The 15598-nt window shown below is 49.9% G+C and overlaps 1 protein-coding gene across 1 annotated transcript in view; it reads left to right on the top strand.

Moving 5' to 3' along the window:
• Nucleotides 1-15598, top strand: part of ITIH5 (inter-alpha-trypsin inhibitor heavy chain 5) — a 68662-nt gene that overhangs the window by 17804 nt on the left and 35260 nt on the right. The window contains exons 6-7 of the mRNA XM_026648619.1: nt 6973-7142; nt 10336-10452. Coding sequence (XP_026504404.1) covers nt 6973-7142; nt 10336-10452 — 287 coding nt within the window. The remainder of the gene's footprint in view (nt 1-6972; nt 7143-10335; nt 10453-15598) is intronic.

Raw genomic sequence — 15598 nt, 5'->3', positions numbered from 1 at the left:
TGGACCATAGGATGCTATGACTTTGCCTGGAAGCCACTGCCCGGTAGCAAAAACTCCAGGCTAACATCAAGTGGGAGATGGTCTTGCACTAGGATATGAGCCTGAAGGATCATGGGTCTCAAACCCAGGTCTGGGGATCCCCAGACCACAGCTGCCTCCTGGCGTCTCGCTGGGACCAGCAGGGAGCATGGGCTGGCGGCTCCTTGCTCACAAGAGGCACTGGCCACAAAGCTTCCAATTGGAGGAGATGTCCGGCCTCTCTGATTGGCTCAGACTCACTACTTCAGCCAGAAGGAGGCACGGGAAGTTGTCTGAACAACTAGGTGAATCCCTGGCTGGCTGCTCCGTTGGACCCTTCCTGTTAGCCTGACTCCTAAGCCCTGTTTTGTTCCTAATTCATGCCTTCCTGTCCTGCTCCTGGTTCCTGGTCTCCTGCCTTATTCCAGATCCCTGCTCCTACACCCCACTCTTGGCTACTGATTCTGGCTCTGCCTCTTGGCTTGATGCCTGCCTCTGGCTCTGACCCTGGGCTCAACCCCCACCTTTGTCTCTGTTGCTGACCTGAATCTTGCTCTGACCACTCGGGCTGACCATCTACGTCCCGGTCTGTGACAGTAGGGTCAGGTCCTCAGCAGGTGTAAATCAATATGGCTCCAGTGAATTCCGTGATTTACACTGTGTGAGGATCTGGCCTGAAATGGGTGAATATGGAATAAAACAAAAGTCTCAGTCCTATTCCTATCAAAGCTGAGGCCCGAGGATTGGGCCTGAATGCTGCTGTTGCCCAGTGAGTTCAGTGAGCCTCGGATCAGGCTTTGGATCAGGCAGAGCATCTGCAGCCACTGTCGGTAGGGGAAAATGACAAAGGTTGTCAGTCCCCTTGATTGAGCTTAGCTGAGGTGAGGAAAGGATGTTTCCCCTTGGGATAGTAATGCATGGTGAGATGCATTTCTGGTGTTACGCTTTCCTCCAGAGCATCTGGCATTGATCAAGGCCAGAGACAGGATAACTGAGCAGACACACCCTTTGTCTGTTCCAGCACGCATGTTCCTGTATTGAAATGATACATGGAAAAACTCAGTATTGGAGTGGCCTATCCAAATGTGACTCTGTGAGCACCAAATGTGACTCTGTGAGCACCAAACGTTCTGTGCAACACAGCAAAGGGTTTAAAACATTTAATAGGAAAGTTGGACCCATCCAGTTCTCTTGTTATAAAAGTCTTCTCTGGCCATTAAAGCCTATGTAAGTGAGATATCACTTTCAATGGCATGACCAGAGGAGGGGACTGGAACTCAGGACTCCTGGATTTTATTCATACATCTTGCTACTCACTCACTTTTGTGGTCTAGATTGTCACCCTTATTCGTGTTGAGCGGTGCCTCACTCCTCCAGTGGCAATATTGAAACCAGTAAGATTACCTCCGGGATGAGATGCGGCTCAGTGTAAAATCTGTGCAATCTAGCCCTCTCTGAACTTGAGCAAGTCATGTAGGCTCTCTGCTTGGCTGTCCCCATCTGTAAAACAGCTACAATGAGGCCTACAGTATTTCTCGCATAGGTGTTGATTAAAATTTAAAAAGTGCTTTGAGATCCTTGAATGAAAGGCCAAATTAGCAGAATAAATGTGAATGAGAGTAACATTTTCAGAAGCACACAAGTTCCGTTTTCCAAAGTGACTTAGGCTTCCAAGTTATTTAGGTGCTTTCTGAACATTTTGCCCTGAGACACAGGGGTTCCCGATTTATTCTCAGTGATTCAAACTGCCATAGCTTGCAAATCAAAGAGCAGCTTCTACCTTCCCCCCACCGAATGCTGACCCTGAAGATTTAGCATGGGGTATGAAATCAAGCTGGGTTCCTTCTGCCTCTGTAACCATGACCAGAAATATTTGAACCCCACCAGCAATGTCTGGGTATTGAATGTTTGTGAGTGAAATGCCTACCTGCTGTAGTGATTGGCACTATGAGCACGAACGAAACGAATGAACATTTTCCAGATGGATCTAGCAATCAAAACGTATCTGGCCATCACCCAGTCAGAGATTAACCTCAGACATCTCTGAAGTGCCGAATGCTTCAGGATGCATCTTCAGGATGCATTCGGAAGAGTCAAATTCCTGTCACCTGGCTAGATGTGCACTGGCTCTGTGGTTCCAGACAACAAGATCCTCGTGTGTCCATAAAGCACTTAAAGCAGGATGCAGATGGGACTTAAAGGCACGCAGAGAAGAGGTGCTCTCTGCTGAGGAAGGACAAGAGTCCCCACTCTCACATTTGTGAAGTAGCACAACAGTCTTTGTTGTTGCAGTGGCAACGGTGAACGTTGTATTTCTGGCTACGGATCTGAGCCACAAAGGTCAGACTCAGCTCCAGACTTCTCCACAGTTTGATAGAGGGCCTAGGTTTGGTTTGTTATAAAGATAGAGGCTGTTGGGGAATTCCGATTAGGTTTCCTCTCTGACTGACAAAGGGAAGCCAGGTCTCGCTAGCATGTTTCCTTTGTAAGCAGGCTCACAGACACACAAACCAGCTGGGTTTATGTTTTTTTCCAAAAGGAAGCCAGAGAGCACATGAGTTTGGGGAAATGATTTCCTGAGCTGGGCAGGTGTCTGCTCCCTTTCTGCCACTGTAACACAGATAAAACAGTGCAGCGGAAGCTGAGGCCAGGAATCCCCGCTCTTTCAGATGACTTCAAAACATAGCCACTTTCCACATGACGTCTAAACCCAGAATTCCCTATTCCTTCTGCTGAGGCCCCATCTAATCCACATCTGGCACCCTTCTCTCCCCATGAAGCAGTTTGGTGAGAATGTTTTGTCTGCCATGTACAGTAACCCCACATTCCCAGGTAAAACCAGACCCTGTGGTAGTTACCCCTGTTTCCTTTCCATTTTACAGCGGGTGCTCAAAACCTGGAACTGCAGGGAGGCTTTGCTTTACCCCGCTCTTCTTCCACCTCCCTAGACGCTCCCATTTTAAAGCTCAGGATGCGCTCTGGGTTGGAGCTCTGTATCTGGACTCTCCCAAGCTCTGATCAAGTTTGAATTTGGCCTCACTTCTACACTTCATTGCTTGGGCACTTCACTCTGTAACATCAAATGAAGGCAGATGTTAAGGGGTCAATTTTAGCAGGGGCGGTTTTGCTTTTGTTGGCCCGATTTGCACTGACAGTTGAATTCTGGGGGTTAATCTAACAATTTGTCTTCGTGCCTAGCTCACTGTGGGCATGAACCAGGCAGGTGGAAGCTCAAACACTTGGATCGTGCAAGCCGTTCGTTCTGCAGGTCAAATTAGACCAGGGGTTCTCAAACTGGGGGTCGCCTAAATATAACCTCAGACTTTCCCCTCTAGGTCACTAGTTCAAATGGAGGCCAGGGTAGTAAGGAGCAGGCAGTATTTGCTATGTCTCTTTTATTTGGACATGTCTCCACATCACGACGGGCACTAGCTAGTTTGTTGGAGATCTCAGTGGAAAGGACAAAGATTGACTGGGCAGAGTCCAAGCCACTTCCTTGACCATTCCTGCCCCTGTTGGTGACTCTCTAGGTGACCTTGGCAAAGACACCTAACCCCTCTCTCCTGGTCTCTAATGTGTGTCATGATCTGTACAATGAGGATAACACTTACCCACCTTTGTGAAGTGCTTTGAGATGATGAAAGGTGCTGGATAATTGCAAAGCTGTACCTAGCACTTCTTGATCTCAAAGCACTTTACAAAAGTGATTTGGTGTCATGATCCTCATTTAACAGATGGGGAAAGTGAGGCACAGAGAGGCTATCTGACTTGCCCAATGTCATACAGGAAGCTTGTGGTAAGGCTGGAGCTAGAATCCATATCCCTAGATACACCAGGTGGTGTACTTACCTGTGTCCAGGTAAGAGCCCCCTGAAATTTCTGTTTGAGGGAAGCTCATAGGGGACGCTGGCATAACCACTGCCTGTGATATATGATGAGAACAAAGAGGGCGCTTCCATTTCCAATGTGATCTGGAGCATTTTACTAACACTGAAGTAGGAGTAGAGAGGTTTTTTCACCTCTGTATTTGGCACTGGTATGACCGCTGCTGGAATCCTGTGTCCATTTCTGGTGCCCACAATCGGCACCAGACAAATTGCAAAGGGATCAGGGGAAAGCCATGAGAATGATTAAAGGATTAGAAGACATACCTTATAGCGATAGACTCAAAGAGCTCAATTTCTTTAGCTTAACAAAGAGACGATGACTCGATTACAGTCCATGAAGTATTTACGTGGGGAACAAATATTTGATAATGGGCTCTTCAATCCAGCAGAGAAAGATGTAACGTGATCCAATGGCTGGAAGGTAAAGCTAGACAAATTCAGACTGGAAATAAGGTGTAAATTTGTAACAGCGAGAGTAATTACCCATTGGAGCAATTTATTCAGGGTCGTGGTGGATGCTCCATCACTGACCATTTTAAAATCAAGAGTGGATGTTTTTCGGAAAGATCTGCTCTGGGAATTATTTCAGGGAAGTTCTCTGGCCTACAGGAGGTCAGACTAGATGATCACAACGGTCCCTTCTGGCCACGGAATCTATGAAATATATCAGCCTACCTGGCAATGCAATTTCACTAATTGCTAGCGCTGCCTGTCAAACTCTGATAAAACCCAGGGAGGCGAAGGTGAAGCTCTCCAGGTAAATCAGAAAATGCAAATGTTCTTTTAACCCAGTGTTATGAATTCTGGACAGTTCCCGCATGTTGTCAGTTAACCAAGATCTTTGAAGAGAGAAAACGATGGATGAAAAGAAGTGCCAATCCCAGCACGTCTGGTACACTGTATCTGAGGAGTGTATGTTACTCTAGTCAATTCATCACATTACTGAGCAGCCTTATAAGTCAAATGGAATCAACACGGAGATAAAATCCAATAGAAGAGATATTGATTTATGACTCCTCTTGCTTTCTTCTGGGGCTGGAGAAAGCTAGAGTGTACATAGCACCAAACAGTCAAAGGGCTGGTCCACACTAACCCCCCAGTTCGAACTAAGATACGCAACTTCAGCTACGTGAATAACGTAGCTGAAGTCGAAGTACCTTAGTTCGAACTACAAGGTACTTACCGCGGGTCCACACGCGGCAGGCAGGCTCCCCCGTCGACTCCGCCTACTCCTCTCGCGGAGCAGGAGTACCGGCGTCGACGGCGAGCACTTCCTGGATCGAAATCGATCCCAGAAGATCGATTGCTTACCGCCGAACCCGGAGGTAAGTATAGACGTACCCAAAGTCACGACTCTGGGTAATTCTCTTATAAACTCATTAAGACTAATTGTTAAATAGTTTTAACACTTCCTCATTTGCATCATAGTGTCCTCTTAGGGTGTGTCTACACTGCAACTAAACGCCCGCGGCTAGCCCACCTCAGCTGACTCGGGTTCGTGGCGCGCAGGCTGCGGGACTGTAAAATTGCCATGAGGGTGAAGGGTCCCAGAGCCTGGGATCCAGCCTAAGCCCGAACGTCTATGCAGCAATTTTTATCCCCACAGCCTGAGCCCCAGGAGCCTGAATCAGCTGACCCCGGCCAGCCGCGGCCGTGCCGCAGGTCTTTTATTCCAGTGTAGATGTACCCTGAGTTTCACAAATCCGGTTCAACGGGACAGGTGGACAGGAAGCATCTTCTTCAAAGAGGAGGTGACCCGGGGCCAGGATTTCACCCCCGGTGTCTTGAAATGCTTCTGGGTTTGTTTTAGATTCTGGAAACGCTGCGTTAGATTCCTGTAAGTGTAGAGGGAGGTGCTTGATCCACAGCTGGCATTGGTCAGTGTCGCCCTATTGATCTCATGGAGCGATGCTGATTACACCAGCTGAGCATCAGAGAAATTCCTCCTAGACCCTCTTGAAGCTTAAAAGGAAACCCTTCCCTGCCTCCATTACTCTTCCCTTTACTGCTCCCTCTTGCTGTTCCATGACAGGCCCTGTTGGCTGAATGGAGGTACCCGTCCGTGTTGCTCCTGAATGAGATGGAGAGCAATAGGGGCACTCTCTCAGTGTTCTAAGGGAGACCTTCCTCTTCCATTGGACGAGTTCACTGCTTTCCCTGCATGCGGATGTCTCCCAGTGCTTCCACTTCCAGGAGCAGCCAGTAAGAGAGGAAGGATGATCCCATGGTTAAAGTGCTAGCCTGGGACTTCGGAGATCAGATTCAATTCTCTGCTCTGTCACAAACTACCTGTGTGAGCCTGGGCAAGACACTTGGCCTCTCTGTGCCTCAGTTTCCCATCTGTAAAATGGGCATAATGGCAGTTCCCTGCATTTGGCGGGGGGGTAGAATAAACATTGCAAGAGCTCAAATACTATTGTAATGGTGGCCATATAAGTACCTCCGGTTGACATCAGCGGACCTATGCCAATTGACATCAGCTGAGAATTTCACCAAGTTTTCAACATGTACTAAAAATGGATGTAGGCACACCCGAATTTTGGGGAAATGCAAGACTAGATCCAAACTCTGACCAATCTGCAATTCATATAGCAGGGTGCTGGGGTACTTTGGAACCTATACAGGTACAATCTCACTGAAATGCAGCTACCTTTAAGAGAGGGAAGCAAAGAACTGCCCCACTCAGCAGGGCATTAGCCCACGACCTGGGGACAAACGTCTTCTCTTAAAAAAAGTGGTAAGAGTACTTTAACAGTCAATCAGAGAAGACCCAACCTTCAGGTTTAAGATCACCCCCAAAAATAACACCAAGGCTGGGAAGTTAACTAAATCTGTCCATCCCCCCATAAGGTTTCAGGGCTGGGTGCAGTTAGAGTTGCAAGGGGAAAGGGTCATTCTTATTTTATTGCAGCTATTTTGCTCTTCCCTGATTTCATAATGGAACAGTCACTAATGCTCATTACACCTCATGGCATGGTAATTCCCCATGAACTGCGCTGACTCATGGTGAATCTGTCCGACATAAATAGAAAAGCTGTAATATCGCTGGTTGTGTTTTCCCTACCAGATGACATCTCCCCGCCTCCATCTACCGTGATCGGCCAGACGAAAACGTTAGCCAAAGTGACCTTCAGTCCCAGTGTTGTACAACAAACCCAGATTGCCCGCAATGGCATTCTGGGGGATTTTATCATTCGATATGATGTCAACAGGGAGCTGAGTGTTGGGGATGTGCAGGTACAGTATGCATGCCTCACCTTCCTTGTGCTATCGACTATGCCGGAGGTAGCTGAACAGTGTTGGATGCCCACGTTCCATAACAAATTTTCCCCAATTGAGGGTCATTTCTGCAGCTCGTAGGAGCCTAATGGCCACATCTAAGTGGTGTAACATTGACCAGATTGCAGCCACCGTCGTACTGCCAACCCCACCGATGATTAATTACCCCTTCCCCCAAAAAATCACAAGACTGGCTTAAAAATCATGAGATTATATCTTTTAAATAACAAATGTTGGGTTCTCTTTTGTTGCCTTTTGGTTTCCCAGCGTCTAGAGTGTCCTTGCTCACAGGCTAGAAGCTTACTTTTTTCAAAAGACATGAAAACTGAGATTCGAATGCAGTCTGATTCTGGCAGTTGAGCCTTTAAGAAACAACCGCTCTTGGGAGACTTGTGAGCCAATCCTCACAGCTGGCAACACTGACACCCCTTATCTTGAATGTGACTCAGGGGAGGCAACTAGTCCCTGTATGTGATACTCCATCTTTAGCTGAGTAGCTTCCTTCCAGATCATTGCGTGCCTTTGTAGTCTACCAGAGCCACACCTCTATGATCAAGATGAGCGCAGTCATTACACTGCTCATTGGACCACACGTTGGCTTCTCTTGTCACAGAGTATGTGTTCTTCATACACCACTGATATGCAACAGCAACACAAGAGAACTCTCACTACTACATAAAAACATTTGTCCACGCAGGGAACTAGTTAAATCCCACATGATAGATAACTAAAACTCAGAGCCCAAGCATGCACTTTATCTTTTAGCGTTAAAGATTCACGTGAAAGGGGACAATGGAAAAATTACATATAAGAAAACAGTCAAATCAAAGTCACCCGGCAGCTCTACCCACATACCTAGCAATTTTTCACATTAGCCAAACTGCAGCTATTAGTAAATGACAGATTTACTGAACAGAACGCAGATGGCTATGGCTGGTGGCTCTAAACAGGCACACAAAGAACAATATCCCTTTTAGCTCCACCAGCTATTCACATAGGCTGAAAAATCACCCCTGTGTGAAGACCTACGTAAGTCCTATTTTGATGGCTTCAGTGGGGACGTGGCCAGCCACACGGCCTCTGCACAATGTCTCAGCACACGGATGCACTTCAAAGTTCAGTGTATGCGTATTTTTAAATAGATTCACAGATTCCGAGGCCAGAAGGGACCATTGTGATCATCTAGTCCAGTGGTCTCCAACCTTTTTCGTCTGGCGGGCGCCAGACGACGAGCCACGGAGGACCGTGGCGGCGGACGAGCATCTGCCGAAATGCCACTGACAAGTGGCAACCTCAATAGGCGTCGCCGCCGAAATGCCACCAAGAAGCAGCGTCATCCAGAAGCGTCGCCTCTGGATGACGCGGCATTTCGGCGGATACTCATCCGCCGGCCAGTACGCGGCGCACTTAGACGCCCAGGCGGTCGCCATGGCACCTGCGGGCACTGCGTTGGGGACCCCTGACCTAGTCTGACCTCCTGCATAACACAGACCAGAGAACTGCCCTGAAAGAATTCCGAGAGCAGAGCTTTTAACAAAACATCCACTCTTGATTTAAATATTGCCAGTGATGCCGCAACCCTGGGGAAATTGTTCCAGTGATTAATTACCCTCACTGTCAAAAATATATGCCTCATTTCCATCTGAATTTGTCTAGTTTCAACTTCCAGCCATTGGATGGTGTTAGACCTTTCTCTGCTAGACTGAAGAGCCCATTATTGAATATTCATTCCTCGTGTTGGTACTCAGAGACTGTTAAGTCACCCTTTCAGCTTCCCTTTCTTAAGCTAAAGAGATGGTGTTCCTGGAGTCTGCCACTACCAGGCCCGTTTCTAAGCCTTTAGTCATTTTTGTGGCTCTTCTCTGAACTCTTTCCAGCTTATCAGCGTCCTCCTTGAATTATGGCAAGTGGTTCTGCACCACCTAGAGGCAACTTGCTCCCACTTCTGCTTGAAATCCACGTCCAAGCCTTCATCCTCTTTCACCTAGACCAGAGGTTCCCAAATGTTTTTTTGCGGAGCCCCCCCTTCGGTGATTCATGTCCCATGTGTGACCCCCTCACAGGGGCAGGGGAGGGGAAGGGGGGCCTGGTACTCACGGGGGCCAGAGGCAGGGCAGGCGGGGTGCTTGGTACCCCCAGGGGCAGGGTGGTACTCACCACCTGGCAGTTGAAGAAGCCTTCCTCTCTCGCAGCTGTTGGGTGGTCTTGGCTGCCAGGACCCAGCTCCCTGCCTGTTTTGCACCCACCTGCCCAGGGGAAGCAAATGGGGCCATGCTGAAGGGTTGGGGTCAGCAGGGAAGGCTGCTCTCTGTGAGTACCCGGGCCCCTGCCAGACACAGCCCCCTCCTGACCTCGGCACAGCCCTGTCCACTTTCCCTGGGCTTTTTCCAGCAGGGGAAGCAGACGCCCTGGAGTTGCACTGAAAGGCCAGGTTCAGGAGGGGGCTCTGTCCGGCAGGGGACTCAGCACTGCCGGGATGCAGCCTTTGGCTCCCCACTCACAGAGTCACTGTCGGCCTCCCCAGCGGAGGTGGGTAGCTGCCGGTTGGGGGCTGCTGCAGCTGTGGCAACAGGGGAGCAAGACACACAGAGAGCCTTGTCCCAGCAGCTGAGACCACCCACGCAGCCCCGTCCGCTTCTCCTGCCGGGCAGAGCTGCCTGCTGCCCCTGGCCCTTCAGTCCAGTCCATCCTCAAACAACTCCATTTGTTCAGGAGCCAGTCCAAAGCCGCCTGCCTTGTCTTTAACCCCTGCCTGGCCTTGCCCTCAGTTGTCTCCACCATTCCCTGCTTCCTTTAGCCCTACCTTGTCCTCTTTGTGGCTCCTGCCAACTGGAACAGCCTCCCTGTCTCCCTCCATGCCACTGACTCCTTTAAAATCTCAGCTGAAAATCTCTCTTCCCCATTCAACCAGAACCACTTAATTCTTTTCTGCCTCCGCTCTGATTCCCCATTGCACCATGCAGCAGCGTCTAGCTCTGCTCAGTGTTTAGTGACGTCATTGGTACGAAAGATGCTATTCAGAATTAAGGACCAATCCTGCTCCCACTGACTTCACTGTTGACTTCACTGGGGGCAAAGGTGTCCTGGTGACGAGTGTGGTTGACAATATTGTGACCTGCCATGTGTCCTTGACTTTCTCCCCCTCCCTCAGATCTTGAACGGATACTTCGTGCATTACTTCGCCCCCCAGGATCTCCCGCCGCTGCCGAAGAACGTTGTGTTCGTGCTGGACAGCAGTGCCTCCATGGTGGGAGCAAAGCTCAGACAGGTGAGCCAGGGGATGCTATGCGATGCAGAGTGGTTTGCTGTGAGGTTACCATGATGACCACTTAGGCTGGTAGCCTGGCTACCAGGGCTACGGAGAAATTCCGTGGGAAGCCCCCGGCACCAGGAGGCCCGTGAGGCATCTCAGCATTTGGAAGGAAGAGGAAGAGGATGGAGACCTTACAGAGCTGGGCTCATTCAAACCCTGAGCAAAATCCAGGCCTCACTGAAACAGTGGTGGATTAACTCACGGGCCCAGGGGGCCTGTGCCCAGGGGCCCCAGGCAATTTGGGGACCCCCGTAGGAGTGCTGGAGCCTGTATAGAAGTGGGGGGATCATCGCTGCTGGAACTGTGGCCCCACCCCCTGCTCGTCCTCTTGCCCCTGGCACTAGGCTGTGGTAGGGTGAGCATATTTCCTACAGGGAAAATGGGACGCCACGCGGGGCTTGCCCGAGCCCCACTCCCCCCACCCTACAGAGCTGGCCTGAGCTGCTCACCTGAGCCCTCCACTTCTCCCACACGGGGCTGGCCTAAGCCCCACTCCACCTGCCCTGGGTTGGGGGCTGGGGTGCCCGAGAGCAGCCCCTGGCCCATGTCCCCGCCCCCTGATCACGCCACCCAGGGTAGGTGGAGGGTCTGGGGCTCACCGGGCAGCTCTTGCCATGGCTTGACTCCGGCTTCCAGTCAGGCTAGGGGGCGGGGCCTTGGGGGGAAGGGGAGGAGCAGGGGGGGTGGGGCCGCATGGTGAGAGGAATGTGGGGGGCCCAAATGTTCTTTGTGCCCAGGGCCACAATAAATCTTAATCTGCCTCTGCGCTGAAGTCAATGGCAAATCTCCTACTGACTTCAATAGGGCCCGGATTTCACCCCGGTCTCGGAGAGCTGAGTGCCGCTCCCACAGCTGCCAAGTGGCAGCAGCCACCGGAAAGAGAGGGTGAATGGGGCAAAGTCTGGGGAAGCGTAGAATCTAGGACACAGCTTGATCTGTAGGACCACGACCCTCCCAAATAGCTGCCTCCTTTCCCCTCATCTCGTCTCCTCCCCTTCTAGGTGAGGATTAGCCAGAGAGGCCAGCGCTGCTGAAAGCCCCCTGGCCTGTCCAGTAAATGGAGAGCCTGCACCTTTACCTAGCACAGGTTTAACCATGCCCCATCAGGCAATGACACCCGTCATTTCCAGACAGGCTAAAATGCCGCGGTGGGGGATCTGCACAAGGGCGGAAGCTGGTACGAATCTGCAGGGGCAGTGCTGGGTTGGAGGCATGTCCAATGTGGCTTGGGGTTGGGACATTTAATTAAGATGGGTGAGTGACATATAATCAGCCCATCCCACCTCCTTCTCAGGTTCCCTGGCTAGCTCCGCTGACTGCTGATGAGATGTCTGGGTACAGCCCAGAGCCGTCTTCTGGGGTTAATTTATTTGGCTGCCAACACTGGCACTAACTTAGCAGATGTAAACCTAGTCTCGAGAGTTTGAACCATGATATTTAGACAAAGCCTTAACTACATGCAGCCCTTGAAAAGAGGCAGATCGGTACCAGCATGTGCCTCTGAAACCTCTCTGGTTCCAAAATTCCACGTAACACTGGACTGTCACAGCACATTGAATCCAGGATTTCGCTGTAATGGCCCCTTCTCCCTGCCTCGCCAAGCCCTGATTACTAGAGAAATGCGCACCGGTGAAACAGTTCCTACTTGCTACTTCTGTGGCAATCCAGAGAGGACTCCAGAAAGACGCCATGGACCCTATGCTCTGGGCAGACTCGGAGTAGCTTTCCCCCCCCAGCCTGTGTATTTGTGTTTTAAATTCTGCTCTAACTAGGGGGCTGGGATTTGAGTCTGTTTAGTGCAAGGAGCTGGCTGGGTTTAGGAGCAGGTCTCCCAGGGTTAATCCCGGGCCATGCTGTTTGGAATAATAGCATGAACAAGAAATGCTAATGCCCCATAAGCTTAGCCCTCGTCAGGAGGAAAATAAAACCCTTTAGTGGTAAAAGGTTAATCCCTCAATCCAAGACAATACTGGGGCAGTTCACACCGACTCTTGGCAGGCTGGTCATTCAGTGCCTTAATCCTCTGGCTCAGCATTACATTGCTTGCTGAACACTTTATCCCCCGTTTCCAGCAAGCGGGGCTGGTGGATGGGTTTTGGCTTTCTCCATCCAACGTAAGAGACAACACAGGCGTTTTTCGGCCAAACCACACAGCAGCAGAATTTCAGGGGTCTGTTAGCAAAGCTGCTTTCCCGGACACATGTAGTTGGGCCTGCACTCATTCAATAGCCTGTTCGTCTTTATTTAGAACCCACCCTCATGTGTTCATTTAGTTAGCTGCATGTTTGCCATACAAGCCCTGGGGGAGGTAATTCAATGTACTAAAAGGCACTTGATTTTAGCTTTCAGGGGAGGTGGTTAGATTTAGTTGAAGCTGTGGCTTCTAAAGGAAGATATAGGATAATTATATATTATATAAGCAAGTCTATTGTAAAATAGCTAATAGAGAGGCAGGGCCTGCCCAGGTACGCATGGACAAAGACAAATTGCTTATGGATAACTGGGTAAACTAGGTGTATGTCTGGTAAGTAAGTTAGTGCCAGTGTTGGTGGTCAAATAAATTACCCCACAATGACTGTTCTAGGCCTAGCGTGACCAAGATGTCCCAATTTATAGGGAACGTCACGATATTTGGGGCTTTTTCTTAAATAGGCGCCTATTACCCCCCACCACCTGTCCCAGTTTTTCACACTTTCTGTCTGGTCACTCTATCTGGGCGGGGCGGGGGATGTGGGGAATTGACAGTTGTTACAATGTCTGTGACAGTGTGATTCCAGTATGGTAAGGAGCTTCCCTCTGCCTGAACTGGTCTACCATAACGCACGTTTTTAAACCACCTCCGGCTTTGTGTTCTCCAACTTGATAATATTGTCTTTAGCTCAACACCATAGACTGTTTTGTGGTGGCATCAAAAACCACAGCGAGGAGGAAACACAATGTCATTCATGGCTAAAGACTCTGTCACCCAGCGAATAGACCCAGCAGGAATGATGCACAACAGAGACAGATAGTAATTAAAACATTCAAAACAAAAGGTCCTAATGGTTTTCTTATGGCTGCTGCCGTCTTGGGTTGGTAAAAGCCATGTTAACAATATTGAGCTAATCAGCAACCAGGGTCAGCAGGCAGTAGCCTTTGCAACAATCCATTATTGATCAAGGCTGATAGTTACAAAGATGTCTATTAAACTATAATCAGGTCCACTTAGCAAGAGAGGCATGTGCTAATGCATGTTGGAGATGGGGAAGTGCCTCCTCTTGCTCTTCTATAGCAGAGTTCTCAAACTGTGGTTCATAGAATCATAGAATATCAGGGTTGGAAGGGACCTCAGGAGGTCATCTAGTCCAACCCCCTGCTCAAAGCAGGACCAATTCCCAACTAAATCATCCCAGCCAGGGCTTTGTCAAGCCTGACCTTAAAAACCTCTAAGGAAGGAGATTCCACCACCTCCCTAGGCAACCCATTCCAGTGCTTCACCACCCTCCTAGTGAAAAAGTTTTTCCTAATATCCAACCTAAACCTCCCCCACTGCAACTTGAGACCATTGCTCCTTGTTCTGTCATCTGGTACCACTGAGAACAGTCTAGCTCCATCCTCTTTGGAACCCCCTTTCAGGTAGTTGAAAGCAGCTATCAAATCCCTCCTCATTCTTCTCTTCTGCAGATGTTTGGCAACACACAGAGAGTTGGTAGGTCGCATGGGGCTGGCTTTCCTCATTTCCAGCTGCTGAATCCCATGAGAAGATAGCTAAAAATACACTCAGTACTCTTCTGAGATGTCTTTTCATGGGTGGCACGGGACTCCTCCATTTGGGGAGGCTGGGCATGCCCAGACCATGGCTCTGCCCCGAGGCCCACCTCCATGCAGCCTCTTCCCCTCGAAGCCCCACCCACACTCCTCCCCCAGTGGGCCATTTGGCCAGCCACTCACCACCTGGGCACGCCTCCTCCCCCGGCTCCCACGCGGGAGGAGTGGGAACGGGCAGAGGCAGAGGGAGGGCGGGGTCTCGTGGGGAAGAGAACGAGTGAGAGCAGGGGCTCAGGACAGAGCGCGGGCAGGGCCACAGCCGGGGCTACGGCCAGTGCGCCCTTTTGGGCATTCACCCACGAAAGCTTATGCTCCAATACGTCTGTTAGTCTTAAAGGTGCCACAGGACTCTCTGTTGCATAATAATGTAGCAGGCTTTTGAAATCCTCTGCACTACATGGGAGTGGAATCCCGGCCTCATTGAAATCGCTGCCCAAACTCCCATTGACTTCAATGGGACCAGGATTTCACCCCCGCTGGGCAGCTTTTACAGGTGACCTCATGCTTCTGGTCCAGCTGTGCGAGTTCTTTTTCTGCTCCTGTGCTCTTCTTTTCACTATGTGCCAACTAGTCAGTTCCCCCCGTCTTGCTCTCTTTCCCAAGTATCACAGTCTTTGAAGAGACAGAACATACGGCTTCAAATCCATTTAGTGCCAGCAGCTTCTCAATGTTTCTGTGAAAGAAACATTTTTCTCCGTTGTGACAGTCCAGCAGGGAAGCTAGGCCTCCATTGCTTCTTTCTGCTGTGGTTCTAACAGCATTTGAACTTGGGTCAGACCCTCATGTTGTGTAAATCAGCTTTAGTGGTGCTCTGACGCTTTACACCAGATGAGGATCTGGTCCTGGGTGTGTCACTCTCCCTACAGCACTTGGCAGACAGGGCATTTGTGAGAGGCAAGAAATTCCAGAGTAGGATACATGATTATAAATACTTTACACCCTCGAGATCTAGCAGGTGGCTATTGTTGTTATGCTGGCAAGGAAAGTGCCTAAAGTGTTTTGTTCCTTCATTTGCAAGGCGAAATGATAGAACATAGAACATGGAAGAGCTGTGTTAAGTATGAGTCTGAAGGAAATTGGGTCTATGCAATTCCAGCAAAGAATTGGGAAGCACTAAGTTTAGCACATGGGATCAGTCTGTGCTAAACTTAAGTCGACCTAAGTTACCTCGGCATACAGTCGCTGCAGTAATTACATCGCCCATGTGTGATCTCACACACAGGGCCGGCTTTAGCAAGAGCGGGGCCCGATTCCTGGGGGCGGGGCTTGCAGCAAGCCCCGCCCCCAGGAATCG

This window comes from Terrapene carolina, unplaced genomic scaffold (genome assembly GCF_002925995.2).
Source record: "Terrapene carolina triunguis isolate 2854851 unplaced genomic scaffold, T_m_triunguis-2.0 Scaffold68, whole genome shotgun sequence".
Classification (NCBI taxonomy): domain Eukaryota; kingdom Metazoa; phylum Chordata; order Testudines; family Emydidae; genus Terrapene; species Terrapene triunguis.
The sequence above is the reverse complement of the archived record's forward strand: the minus strand, read 5'-3'. Positions and strand labels throughout refer to the sequence as shown.